General features: G+C 42.1%; 1 protein-coding gene across 1 annotated transcript; it reads right to left on the reverse strand.

Annotated features, from left to right (window-relative positions):
- Positions 1–1,399: 1,399 nt before the first annotated feature.
- On the reverse strand, positions 1,400–3,141 carry ppp1r3g (protein phosphatase 1 regulatory subunit 3G). The gene has a single exon (XM_072560980.1). It carries the CDS (start codon positions 3,100–3,102, stop codon positions 1,996–1,998), a length of 1,107 nt encoding a protein of 368 aa, XP_072417081.1. The 5' UTR covers positions 3,103–3,141; the 3' UTR covers positions 1,400–1,995.
- Positions 3,142–14,761: the final 11,620 nt, after the last annotated feature.

The raw sequence follows: 14,761 nt of genomic DNA on the forward strand, positions 1-14,761 counted from the left end.
ATTAACTCTATATCATTCTCCACAGATCTAGACTGACCTACCGAATATTTAAAGCATTTTCTGTTTGTATTTCAGTTATTTAGCTTCTGGAGTCTTCTGCTTTACAAAAGGGCTTTGGTGAAGTAAGGGAATTTAGATATCAGGTGGCAGTTTGCAAGATCATAGAGGTCAAGGTGTTTTTGAGGAGAGGGATGATGCCGGTAGATTTGGAAGTGAGGGCAATATTAACTGAGTAAGAGGACAATCCCCAGCATCAGTTAACATGGGAGCAAGGAAGCAACATTGAATGGTCAGCAGTTTAGTGGAAATATAGTTAAAGGAACAGAGGCATCGCATGAACAAGATGAGCTCAGAGGTGCCATGAGAGGAAATAGGAGACGAACAACAGAAAGATACACGTTCCATGTTGTAATTCTGTCTGGCTATTCTCAATCCAGTATGAGAGTTACTCAAGGAACAGGGGAATTTTTATATGTTGATCAAATTCCTATTTTAATCTGAGAAACAGGAGGAAACTTTATAGTATAAAATACTTTTAATCCATTCCATAACTCAGTTTAGATGTCACATTCTCTGTTATATTTGCATACCTTTGTGAATAAAGTTTTCTATTTTATTCTGATTGCAAGTACATTCTAGAAACAATACTGTACATAATTCCTGTGGTATAATCAGTTTTCTAGACATTTACAGTCACCAATAATTAAAAGCATTTTAGTCAGGGTTATGTAGATGTAAATCAACTCCTCCTGAACAATCCTGCCAAAAATCTGTGCTTTTCACTGTATGTGAACTGATATCTAATTAGAGGATGAGTAATTTAGTCCTCATCAATTGCTAAGTGCATTATGTTCTAATTTTCTATATAGGCTGTGATTCTCAGATCAATAAAAACTCTTGGACATACATATTTCAGAGGATCAAAGACCAAGTGCACAATTCATTATTGGTCACTTTTTGGACAGTTAATAAAACCTATCTATATATAACCTTTAATTTGAGATCACAACTTCTCTAAGTTGTCTTTTTGGTATTGGGCCTACTGTAAGGCACTGCAGTAATTCTCTGCATAACAGTTGCAAAGCAGTAGGATGTGATTTTCTGCCTGCAATCAGAGCATTGCTGTTGGGTTGGGAGGGTTTAGTGAAAATTCAGTGTTTTTTTGGATTAGATTACTTACATTGTGGAAACAGGCCCCTTGGCCCAACAAATCCACACCGACCCTCTGAAGAGCAACCCACCCAGACCCATTTCCCCTACATTTCCCCCTTCACCTAACACTATGGGCAATTTAGTATGGCCAATTCACCTAACCTGTACATTTTTGGACTGTGGGAGGAAACCCACACAGACACAGGGAGAATGTGCAAACTCCACACAGACAGTTGCCTGAGGCGGGAATTGAACCCGGGTCTCTGGCCGCAGCAGTGCTAACCACTGTGCCACCGTGCCCTCCACGGTGGTCTCATATGAAACCAGCCTGCTCTCTAAAAACTACTAGCAGCTGATGAGAGTGGCTTTGAATCGAATTGAGAGCAGATTCTGTATCCCAGCTCCTGGATGAAGAATGCTGTAGTCTCTCTTAAATTAATCCTAATAGACAAAGGTAACATCAGAAAGTTGGAGGACAGGCAAAAGGGATTCCAGTTTAAACAAGCTTTCATGCCTCAAAAAGTCCCAAGTTATCGCATTAACAGGTCTGTATATTGACATTTACATTGTCAGTTTGGCCCCTTGTATGGTGCACAGTGGAATCTTTGATCGTTAGGCAAATATTTGTGATGCCATTGCCTCTTTAATTTTCTTCAATAATTGTACTGTCAATAGCATACCTCAAACTCTATCGTAAGTCTGGAACATATAATAATACACTTCGTTGGGCAAGTTTGACGCCTCGTGCTTTTTTTTAAAACCCGCGGCTTGTCTTGAAACTAAAGGAGAGATGGCACCTCTTTAATAGAGGACATATTCAAATGTGTGCGTTTCAAGAAGATCCTAAATGTTGGCGTGTTCATCTGACGTGGATTCACACTGCAGAGAATAATTCTTGTCGAAGTTATTGTCCCAGTACTCCTCGCTGTCCGTCCTGTAGCAGATGGCGAAGTGGACAAAAGAGCCCTGGTCCAAGAAAGGTGGGATGGACAGGTCGAACGAGAACTGGTCAGTACCTGAGTGGCTCGACCCTTCCACATATTTGGCAGGCGTGTCCATGCTGGAGAGCCAATTGTTGAATGTATAGCGGACAATCACCTCCTTGACATAAGAGACATTCAAAACCCTGATCAACCCGTGGACGTCAAAGTGTCTGACAGTAACATTCTCCAGGCAGACACGGTTCCTCTCAGCTCTCTGCATGAAGTCGCTGGCCTCGCAAGGCATGGAGAACGCGGGTCTCAAGCAGTGAATGCCCAGCGCCTTGAACTTCTCGTTCAGGTCGTCCACGATGGCCGGAAAGCTCTGCAGCCGCAGGAAGACCTTGGATGGGATGTAAGGCTCGTCGCTGGCTCGGAAGTGCTTGACGCTGGCCAGGCTGAGCCCCAGCGAGTCGGCGAACTTCACTTTCTTGCGCAGCCCCCCGTTGAATTCGCTGAAGAAGTCGGAGGGGTCGTGCAGGCAGGGCAGCGACTTGGTGCGGCGCCGGTTCAACCTCAGCTCGTTGCTCTGGCGGCTGACGGCGCTGACCAGCACCTCCTTCTCGGGGTTCGAGGCGTCCGCCTGCCGGGACAGCTCGCAAACTTTCCTCTCGTCCCCAGACTCGGAGTTACAGCTTGCCTTGCAGCCGCTGCTGGTGCAGTTTTTGCCGGTGTCGCCTTTGAGGCTGCCATTGCAACAGCCGGTGTTGCAAGCGGCCGGGCTACAGGTCTTGTTACTGTTGTTACCGTTGCTGGTGTTGCAGTTACTGCTGGTGCCCCTAATGTTATTGCAAGCGATGGTGCTGCAGCTCCGATGGATTTTGCAGCCGCTGCCGGTGTTGCTACTGGCGCTGCTGGTGCCCAGGGAAAGTTGCAAGGAGTGGCCAGAGCAAGTAGCCGGCGAGACCTTCAGATCTGCCTGCAGGTCCCGATGCACCGCAGGGGAGATGGCAGGGTCAGGCTCCTCCATGACATGTCGCTCCTCGCCCTTCACCTCCAACCCCGTCCTCCTCCCCTGCCCAAACTCAAACTATTAAAAACAATAACTAATATATATTTATAAAAACAGGGGGAGGCGCTGTCAACAGACCCAGAGCCCGTGTCAATCAAAGCTCTGTTGAAAACTTTGCAAGGGCACGTATATTGAGGTCAGGAGCCGAGTCCAGTGCTGGGCAAGGGGGGCGTCAGAGCGACGTGATCACAACAAATAAACAGGAGGCTTTGAGTCACTACCGCTAGGAGGAGCAGGGGGCAATAACTCCCACTGAGGGCATTAGGTACAGCCTCACAGAAATGACCCCTGATTGCGGGCAATGAGAACATTTCCATGGCGGTAATTCCCAATACAGGCAACAGGGCCAACTTCAGAGAAGTAAGCCCATATTGAGGGAATAAGAACAATCCCAGAGCAATTGCCTCACATTCAGGGTAAAAGGAACACCTTCAAGGAACTAGCGCACATTCAGTGCTACAAGAGCAACCAGGGGCAATAAAGGCTTTTACAGTAAACATCTTCCACTAATGGTGGTATAGGAACCTCAGGACAAACTCTCCCTGGGCTGAAACAGTAGTGAGATTGTGACAAACTCTACTGACAGCATATGGGTGCCTGCAGAGCCGTAATAGTCCCCCATCAGAAACAACAGTCACATCGAGGACAATTAGCTCACAGATTACAATGGGAGGGGTTTTAGGGCAATAATCAACTGAAAGCAATATGTTCCCACTAGGGGAAGTGGCACTAGAAGGCTGTTAATCCCTACACTGGAGCATTAAGGCATCTTTAAGGTAATACGAGTACCCAGCGCCATAAGCCCCAAGTGGGGGGGAGGGGGAAATTGGTTAATAACCCCCACAAAACGCAATACAGCATCCTGGGGTAATGCATATTAGTGCAACTGGACACCCTCAGGATAATGGCCTCAACTGACAATCATCTCCCCAGTGAGAATAATAGATGGCACCCCCTCAGGACAATATCCAGACTGAAGATAATGGGGTCATTGTCAGACAAGTGTGACAGTTGTTCATAAGTAGGGGGTTCTATGAGAATAATATGCTCCCACTAAGGGCAATAATGACATCACTGAAAGCAATAAGTTCGACAAGTGAGCATAGGGACACCCAAGCATAAACAAGCTCAAATAGAACACAGTACACATACACTCAGGATAGTAAGGTCATATAGAGATTAAAAGGGGGCCTTCAGAGTAATAAACTCATTTGAAGGGCAATAAGGGTATTCCTGGGGAATAATTTACAAGAGTAACAGTACGCTACTAAATAATGAGAAAACTAGAGATATGGATTTAAAAAGAAGCAAGTTTGCAGCTCATTTCAGAAAACTATGAATCTTAGTAATGATCTGGGATTTTAATTAATTAGACTGGGAAAATCACAATGCAAAGGACAGAGAGAATTCTTTTAATGCGGACAGCATGATCAGTATGTTTTCAGTCTAATGGAGAAGAAAATGGAACTGGTTTAGTTCTGGAGAATGAAGTGGTGCATACTTCAGTAGGAGAGGATTTGAAACAGTGATCACAACATGGAGTCAAGTGACTGTAGTGCAGGAGGAAGCTATTCTGCCTATCAAGTTCATGTTAATGTCTGTTGAATAATCCAATTAGTCCCATTTCTATGATCAATCCAAATAGCCCAGGAGATTTCCCTCATCTAACTTTATTTTACAATCATTTATCATATTAACTTCTACTACTTTTGTATGCAGCAGGGACCTGGACTTGCTGCTGGACAGGGTGATGCACAGGCAGGGTGTCTTCTTCTCCCAGGACCAATAGAAGAAGCCATGATGCCAGACCATACGTGCCTGGTCTGAGGTTGCCACCCAGGCCAGTACAACCTTGGCCATTTGGAGGAATACACTGCAATGTAGGAAGAAAGTCAATGACCTGCTCCACTCCACCAGCTTAAATGTTATCAACTTCTCTCTGACGCCTCATAGTCACTCTCTATTACTGCACCCACCTCCTACCAAGGGTCATGCTCTATCACTCTCATTATTACCTTTAACATCTTCCTCACTTGCTGTAAGCCACCCTAACTCAACGCCACTAGAAATGCATGCTCTCTGCACTGCTACTCACTTGCTTGGGACAACTCCCCACTGCACCAAACGTAATATGTGTGAAAAACTACTTTCATCTCCCATTGACTTTGTGTCATCCCAGGAGGAAAACAGTCCACAGTAGGGCAGAACGAATCATGGTGGATGGTGGGCTGCCTGACATTTGGCTCCTCACCATTTATGTGGACAGCATCCTGACTCTGACTACACTAAGCAGCTGACTGACCATGTCCAAAGCTCCTGGACTGATATTAGAAGCTGTCCCTTACTGTGCCAGAACCATCTGGCCAAAGGTTGCCTTCTTTTGAGTTGACTGAGGACAGCTGATAACCATGACAAGCTTCTTGGTTTGTGTCTGTGCTAAATAGCATTGACGGACAGCAATAATAAGAGTCTGATATCCCTGGCTGAGGAGACAAAGTGCAAAATAGCAAGATAAGACAATGCAGGGGGTGGTGTGAGCTTTCAGAAAGGCTAAGAATGAGTGGGTGCTTTGATAGTTAACAGGTCGGAGATGCAACATAGCTGAGTCCATGAGGTGGATGTGTGTCCCTGAATACAGTGTTCTTGCTGCAGCATTACAATGATTAGATTAGATACAATGTGGAAACAGGCCATTCAGCCCAACAAGTCCATACCAGCCCTCTAAAGAGTAACCCACCCAGACCCATTTCCCTCTGACTAAAGCACCTAACACTATGGGCAAATTAGCATGACCAGTGCACCTAACCTGCATATCTTTGGATTGTGGGAGTAAACCGGAGTATGAGGAGGAAACCCACGCAGACATGGGAAGAATGTGCAAACTCCACACAGACAGTCACGCGATGCAGGATTCGAACCTGGGTCCCTGGCACTGTGAGGCAGCAGTGCTAACCACTGAGCCCCGTGCCACCCTTGAGTGTAGCCCAAGTTGTAATATTGAAATTCAAAAGCATCTCATAAACGAATTGGAAATATGACAAGGTTTCTTAGAAGCTGGCATATGTTGGATGACAATGTCTATGCATGTGGCTTGTGTTATGGTAAGTTTGCCCTGAGATGCTGTGGCTGGTGACCAGCATTGGGGCTGTTGGCTGTCAATCGTAAAGGTACTAGCTCTGACGTCCAGATTGAGAATTCTGAAAGTCTAGCTGATTTGGTGTGTTTGGTAGGATAGGAAGCTGAATGTTAATGAGATGAGTTATACCATTAACAAGACATGATGTAGAGTTGTCGGTGTTGGACTGGGATGGACAAGGTCAGAAGTCAACACCAGGTTATAGTTCAACAGGTTTTTTTTGAAATCACAAGCTTTCTGAATGCTGCTCCTTCATCAGGTGAAAGTTGGACTATAACCTGTTGGACTATAACCTGATATCGTATGACTTCTGTCATTAACAAGACATTTAACAAGCAATAATCCCCCTTACTTGGCAACATGCCACTGCCTAGTGAGAAACTTGCCACACTGCTTGTGAAAAGTGCAAAAGGCATGGTCGTTCAGTGGTCAGCACTGCTACCGCACAGCATCAGGGACCCGGGTTCGATTCCAGCCTCCAGTGACTGTTTGTGTAGAGTTTGCACATTGTCCTTGTGTCTGCATGGATTTCCTCCCATAGTACAAAGATGTGCAGGTTAGGTGGATTGGCCATGTTAAATTGCACATAGTATTCAGGGATGTGTAGATTAGGTGCATTAATCAGGGGTAGGGGAATGAGTCTGGGTGGGTTGCTCTCAGTGGATCGCTGTGGACTTGGGCTGAAGGGCCTGTTTTCTGTATTGTAGGGATTCTAATTTATGGAAAAAATTTGGAGGGATTCTATGATCCAGCAAGTTGCTCTCAACATCGAGACGGGTTAGACTTCAAAATTACTTCCACCGCAAATTTCTCCATTGCCCACATTGTTCAGGCCTCCATAAGACTCCACCCATAGACTAAAAATTACACTCAAGGTTTTCAGAGTGAAATAAGGAGAAGGCATTCACATGTACAAGACTGGAGGAGTTTGGAACTATCTTCTGTTATAAATTAGTCTAAAGAAGTGCACGCTCACTACACCATGGGTCACAACATAATATGGATATATATACATTTCTAAGTTACCAAGATGGCCAATTAAATAGCTTATCTAAATCAGATCTTAAATAAAAAGATGTTACAACCAGGTTTTGTAATAATTATAGATTTATTATCAAAATAAAACCCATGAAGATGTAATAACTGATTAACAATCACAGTTGGTAAAATCGAAATATAAATGTTTATTCATCTAAATATCCCAAACACACACACAAACTTTAGGAAAGAGGAAAAAAATTGATATCCTTCTGCAGAAATTCACTTTGAAAAAATACATTTTCTAGCTATTAGGGTTATTCTTGAAGGAGAAAAGAACAAGGAATAGAGTAATTCTGATACTCTGCCATATATGATCAAGTCACTAACTATGCACAGTTAGATTCCCTACAGTGTGGAAACAGGCCCTTCAGCCCAACAAGTCAGCACCAGCCCACTGAAGAGCAACCCACCCAGACCCATTCCCTTACATTTACTTCTGCACCTAACACTACGGGCAATTTAGCACGGTCAATTCACCTAACCTTCACATCTTTGGATTGTGGGAGGAAACCGGAGGAACCCCATGCAGACACAGGGAGAATGTGCAAACTCCACACAGTTGGCCGAAGTGGGAATTGAACCTGGGTCCCTGGTGCTGTGAGGCAGCAGTGCTAACCGCTGAGCCACCGTGCCGTCCTTGGAATCTTGGCAGACATATCTTCCTCAGGAAATTCAATATTGAGAAGTTCCTACAATCATTCTTCCAGCAGTAAAAGCTCTGAATTAGTCACAACTTTGCTGAAATTGTGAGTGTTTTCAAAACTACTATGAAAATATAAAATATTGATGGTATTAGTATGCTAAATAGCATCAGTGGAGGAAGAAGTTAACATTTCAGGTCAACGAATTTCTATGGGAATTAAAGACTTCAATAATTTAACAGGATTTCAGTAAAAGTAGAGTCGGTGAGTATCCTGGGAAGGCTGAATAAGAAGAAAAGGAAAATCTGTGATTGGGCAGGGATGATTAAATAAAGGATAATGTTGCTAAATGGGTGATAATGATGCAAACTGAGTTTAACAGTGAAACATAAGAAGGGAAACAACAACTTGAAATATACTAACTGAATGTAAAACACCCTAAAACATGTCATTGAGGTGTTGCCAAGTGGAATTTGACACTAAAGCGCATTTTTGCAAAGTCAAATACAAATGTTGATTTTGAGGACTACCTTAAAAGGAAAAGAGACAGGTGGATAACTTTCGGTACAAAATTCCAGACTACGAAATCCTGGCAGCTGAAGGAATTTCTGCCAGTGATAGAACATTGAAGATTTGGGTTGCACAAGCAGCCACTATTGTAGGAGCAAGATTTCAGACAATCATAGGACGAGAAGAGATTTAAGAGATAGGAAAGGTCAAAGCTGTGCAGGAATTTGGAAATAAGAATGAGGAGTTCAAAAGACCTTACTGAAACAGAAGCTATTTCAGACAGAACAATGGCTGAATGGAATTTGGTGTGACAATAGGTACATGGTCATTATTAAGCTAGCTTTTATTGAATTCATACTTCAACAACACCATATTGGGACTTGAACACATGTCATCAGAACATTAGCCTAAGATTCTGGATTATCAGCAACATTACCACTACAGCACTGCCTCCCCATATTTAACATTCCTACTTTAGCTTTATATCAGCATACTTGAGGCATACATGGACCCTTGACACTTAGTGTAAAATTCATACAATGCAGTTCTCAATCCTGTGAAAAAAAATGACCTGCCAAGTACCCATATATACAAACAATTTAATGTTGTTGCTCGTATTAAAATGATACTTAGGAACTACAGAGAAATTAGTACAGCTATAATTTACATTTGAACTTAAAATGTTAAGCAATTTTATTTGCATTAAAAGTTCTTTCATGCTTTATGTGCTTGAGAAATAAAGAATGCATTCTTAGGGTGAATATGATTAAGAATATAAAAATGATTGTAAGTTCCTCAGATTCTACTTCCAGCTCTTGTATTATATTTCAAATGGTCATATCAGCTGTACAACCACAGGATACATTACAGTAGCATTCCTTGGGAAGTTTGCCCTGCGTTCCAGGTTGTAATGTAATAAAAGACAATATAACCATCACTCCTTGACATTCAATGCCATTACCATCGCTGAATTCCCCACTGTCAACATCCTGGGGTTACCATTGACCAGAAACTCAACTAGTCCTGCCAGATAGATACAGTGGCTACAAAAGCTCAAAGGCTAGGAATGTTGCAGTGTTTAACTCAACTCCTGACTCCCCAAAGCCTGTCCAACATCTAAAAGTGACAAGTGGAATACTCCTTCTAATTTATTCCTATAATCTGCAATGGTGGACTTCTTATTTCTTTATTTTTCTTTTTTTTTCCTAAGAACTTGCACTGAAGAATCTGTACCTAAGTACCTTTGTAATTAAAATGGTTCCCTAAGTGACAGCTTGTAAACTTTTCACTGTACTCATCTAAGTATATGTGACAATGAAACTAATTCAATTTAGTTGAATGGTCTGTTGATTCTGCAGGGTCATACTCGTGTTTATGCTACACACAACCTTTCTCCCACTCCTCTCCATCCAGCCCATCTATGTACTCTTCAAATATTTTCTTCCTCATCTGTGCTGCTCACCTCAATGAGTGGTTCCAAGTTCTATGTTGTAACCACTCACTGGAAATTTCTTCTCATTCTGTATTGAATATATTAATACTGAGCTTATATTAATAGCATCTAATTCTGGGTGTCTCCACAAGTAGAAATGTCTGTCACTTGTCTGACTTTTAAAACTTTTCACTGTCTTCATGACCATTAACAGGCCATCCTTCAGAATAATTTTTTTCTAAAAAATAGAGCCCCAGCATGATCAATTTTCCTCGTAGGTATAATTTTCAGTTTTGATATGATTCCCATAAATATTTTTGCATTATTTCAAGTATTTCTATTTCCTTTTTACGAGATGGAGACCTGAATAGTTCACAATAATCCGTGTGATCTACAAGATTCCATACAAGTTAATATAACTTATTTGCTTTTCATTTCTGTCCCTTCATCACCTCAAAGTGATGTTCTGAGGGACATTTTAAATGGCAGGATGCTATTTGTCCGGGGTAATTTTATGGGCAGACATGGCTATTGCTTCTTAGTCATTCTTGAGTGAATAAAGTCAGCAATGATAGGAAGGAAGTTATTGAACTTTAGACAGTGCAGTGAAGATTTACAAGGATGTTGCCGAAACTGGAGGGTTTGAGTTATCAGGAGAGGCTGAATAGGCTGGGGCTTTTTTCCCCTGGAGATTCAGAGGCTGAGGGGTGACCTTATAGAAGTTTATAGAATTATGAGAGCCATAGATAGGGTGAATAGCCAAAGTCCTTCTCCTATGGTGTGGAAGTCCAAAACTAGAGGTTTAAGATGAGAGGAGAAAAATTTAGAAAGGACCTGAGAGGTAACTTTTCACACCAAGTGTGGTGCATGTATAGTACAAGCTACCAAAGGAAGTGGTGGAGTTATATGCAATTACAACAGTTAAGAGGCACCTGGCTGGGTATATGAATAAATGGGATTTAGAATGATATGAGCCAAATGTTGGCAAATGGGACTACGCCAGATTGGGATGTCTGGTCAGCATGGAGGAATTGGACCAAATGGAGTTGTTTCCTCGCTGTATGACAATAGACAATAGACAATAGGTAATTCTGCCCTTCGAGCCTGCACCACCATTCAATATGATCATGGCTGATCATCCTTCATCAGTATCCTGTTCCTGCCTTACCTCTATAACCCTTCCACTATCCTTAAGAGCTCTATCCAACTCTTTCTTAAATGAATCCAGAGACTGGGCCTCAACTGCCCTCTGGGGCAGAGCATTCCACACACCCACCACTCTCTGGGTGAAGAAGTTTCTCCTCATCTCTGTCCTAAATGGCCTACCCTGTATTTTTAAGCTGTGTCCTGTGGTTCGGCACTCACCCATCAGCGGAAACATTTCCTGCCTCCAGAGTGTCCAATCCTTTAATAATCTTATATGTCTCGATCATATAGTGGGCGGCACTGCTGCTTCACAGCGCCAGAGACCCGGGTTCAATTCCCGCCTCAGGCGACTCTCTGTGTGGAATTTGCACATTCTCCCAGTGTCTGTATGGGTTTCCTCCGTGTACTCCGGTTTCTTCCCACAATCCAAAAATGTGCAGGTTAGGTGAATTGGCCAAGCCAAATTGCCCGTAGTGTTCGGTGAAGGGGTAAATGTATGGGTCTGGGTGGAATACGCTTCGGCGAGTCAGTGTGGACTTGTTGGGCCGAAGGGCCTGTTTCCACACTGTAAATAATCTAATCTAATCTAGATCCCCTCTCAGTCTTCTAAACTCAAGGGTATACAAGCCCAGTCGCCCCAGTCTTTCAGCGTAAGGTAGTCCCGCCATTCCAGGAATTGACCTCGTGAACCTATGCTGCACTCCCTCAATAGCCAGAATGTCTTTCCTCAAATTTGGAGACCAGAACTGCACACAATACTCCTGGTGTGGTCTCACCAGGGCCCTGCACAGCTGCAGAAGAACCTCTTTGCTTCTATGCTCAATCCCTCTTGTTATGACTCTGTAAGAAGAAATAGATTTCATCCTGAACTCAAAAAGAGAGTTCTTTGAAGAAGTAGGACTGATTAATCGAACAGCCCTTTTTCACAGGCTTCTTTTTCCTCAACTAATTCCACAGAGCAAAGTACCCTCAACTCAATCACCCTTCAAACAGTCCCAGTGCGGGTCTACAGCAGAACACTGCATTATTACCAATTTTGTGATCTCCAGAAAATCTTGTTGAAAAAGCCTTTCCCATATCCATAGTGACCTTTAAAGGACATCTGTTAAAGAGAAGGTACCTACACAAAATTTGAAATTAATCAATTTTTACACAGTCATAGAGTATAAAGCGTCTTTATGACACTACTGCAAATTACAGTTCATTGTGAATTCTTGGATCAACTGTTAATTTTAAGTTGAGTTTGATGAACTTCTGTTAACCATTGATACTTAAGGAAATACGCTGGTATTTAGAGTTAGGTCACAGGTCAGCCATGATCTCAATGAATGGCAAGGAACAGGCTCAAGATCCTAAATGCCTTCTATTTTTCTTTTTATCTATATCTCCCAAATGAGGGGATAAAGTGATTGTTATATCATCTACATTACATTTCTCTCTGTCATAAAATTATTTTGATAGTTTGAGATGTGATTGACAAATAAGACTTTTTTCTAGAAACTAACAACAATGCAACAACTATATTATCTCACTGGCTATCTCTTATTTATATTGAATATTGTGATACATGAAGTAATCCTTACTAAAGGATAACTAGACAATGGAGGTTAATAGTTTTTTTCTACGACATTGCAGATACTAAAGTAAGTATTCTACCCTATTTAGTTTAAATTAAGCAGCAGTCTTACACCAGGACCTCAGATTTACTTTTAGAGTACTTTGAAAGCATCTCATTATCATTCTACAATTTTAATGTCATCAAGTTGGCCATATATTACATTTTCTTGGTTCAATAATTCCACAATAATTTCTCCCTTTCCATTTTGACATTTGTCCCTCATTTTGGGGATGGTGTCTCTCTTTCTACCTGGTGTTCTCAAGCAGTTCCAATTATTACCCTATTTTCCTTTCCGCTGCTCTAATTATCTAAGGTTAATTCAATAAATGTGCATTCATTAACAATGTTCTTATTCCCCTTTCTATTATTTCCAAATAATTTAAACCTTGCCAAATGAAACTTGTCCCAGTCTTTATACTAGTACAACATCACTCCTAAAACTTGAGGTACTTAACCACATAAAATTACCACCAGATTAATAAACAGTCCCATGTCACCTGCTCTTGAAAGGACCAAGTCCCACTTTGTGCTATTAGCTGATTTGGAACACTACAATTAGCTTCAGTTTCACCAGGAGTCTTGCCAACTTTTCAGAATAGGAGAAAGTGAGAACTGAAGATGCTGGAGAGTCAGAGTCAAAACGTGTGGTGCTGGAAAAAGCACAGCAGGTCAGGCAGCATCCAAGAAGCAGGAGAGTCGACATTTTGGGCATAAGCCCTTCATCATGACTCTCCTGCTCCTCAGATGCTGCCTGACCTGCAATGGTTTTTTCCAGCACCAGAACCTTCCAAAATAGGCCAGGGTCACCCGTCCCTAAAGATTAATTTACAAGGTTATTAATTAGACTTTCTTCATTACATAACACAATATCTAAAGTAGCTTGTCCTCTAGTCATCTCAACATATGGCTCTGGAAAGCCATTCCTAACACACTTCAAAACCTTGTCCTGTACAGTTTTTGATCAAAAAAGAAAACAGGGAACTACAGACTTGTCAGCCTGACATCAGGAGAATGAAAATGCTAGGATCTATTATAAAAATGTGAGAAATAGATACTCAGACAATAATGATCAGATTGGGCATTGTTAGCATGAATTGCAAATGGCAAACTGTGTTTGACAAACTTGTTGGGGTTATTTGAGGATGTTACTAACAAAGTTAGTAAAAAGGAGTGGATGGGCTTGGAGCTAATAGCATAGATTAAGGATTGACTAATATACAGAAAACTGACTGAGAATAAATGGGTCATTCTCACATTGTTAAGTGGTGACTAGTGGAGTACCATAAGGATCAGTACTTTGGTCACAGCTGTTCACAACATATATCAAAGATTTTAGAGAGCTGAGTATCTCAGCTGGCTGGATGGCCAGTTGTGAGGCAGAGTGATGTTAACAGCGTGGGCACAATTCCTGCACTGGTTGTCTCTTGAGTTAGAGAGCAGCCCTATGATGTGTTAGGAATATGGCAACTAAATGTTGAGATCAAAGATTTGGATGTGAGGATGAAATGTAATATTTGCAGATGTCACAAAGCTATGAAGGAACGTGGAAGATGTAAAGTGGCTTCAACAGTATTTGGACAGGCTTGGAGAGTGGTCAAGAACGGCAAATGGAATACAATGTGGAAACACAAGTCATTGATGGTTATCAAAGAGCAAAAGAACAAAAAAACAAAGAAAGTTATAGCAGAGGAATGGTCCCTTCAGCCCTCCAAGCCTGCGTCAATCCAGAACCTCTATCCAAACCTACTGCCTATTTTCTAAGGATCTGTATCCCTCTTTTCCCTGCCCATTCATATACCTATCTAGATACATCTTAAATGACGTTATCGTGCCCGCCTCTACCACCTCCAGGCACCCACTACCCTTTGTGTAAAAAACTTTCCACACATATCTTCCTTAAACTTTTCCCCTCTCACCTTAAACTTGTGATCTCTAGTAACTGAGTCCCCTACTCTGGGAACAAGCTTCTTGCTATCCGCCCTGTCTATATCTCCCATGATTTTGTAGACTTCAATCAGGTACCCCCTCAGCCTCCATCTTTCTAATGAAAGTAATCCTAATCTACTCAATCTCTCTTCATAGTTAGCGCCCTT

Source organism: Chiloscyllium punctatum, chromosome 41, assembly GCF_047496795.1.
Source record: "Chiloscyllium punctatum isolate Juve2018m chromosome 41, sChiPun1.3, whole genome shotgun sequence".
NCBI classification, from domain to species: domain Eukaryota; kingdom Metazoa; phylum Chordata; class Chondrichthyes; order Orectolobiformes; family Hemiscylliidae; genus Chiloscyllium; species Chiloscyllium punctatum.

Excerpts from the sequence above, each read along its gene's own strand:
- ppp1r3g (XM_072560980.1), bottom strand. The coding sequence starts at position 3,102 with ATGGAGGAGCCTGACCCTGCCATCTCCCCTGCGGTGCATCGGGACCTG.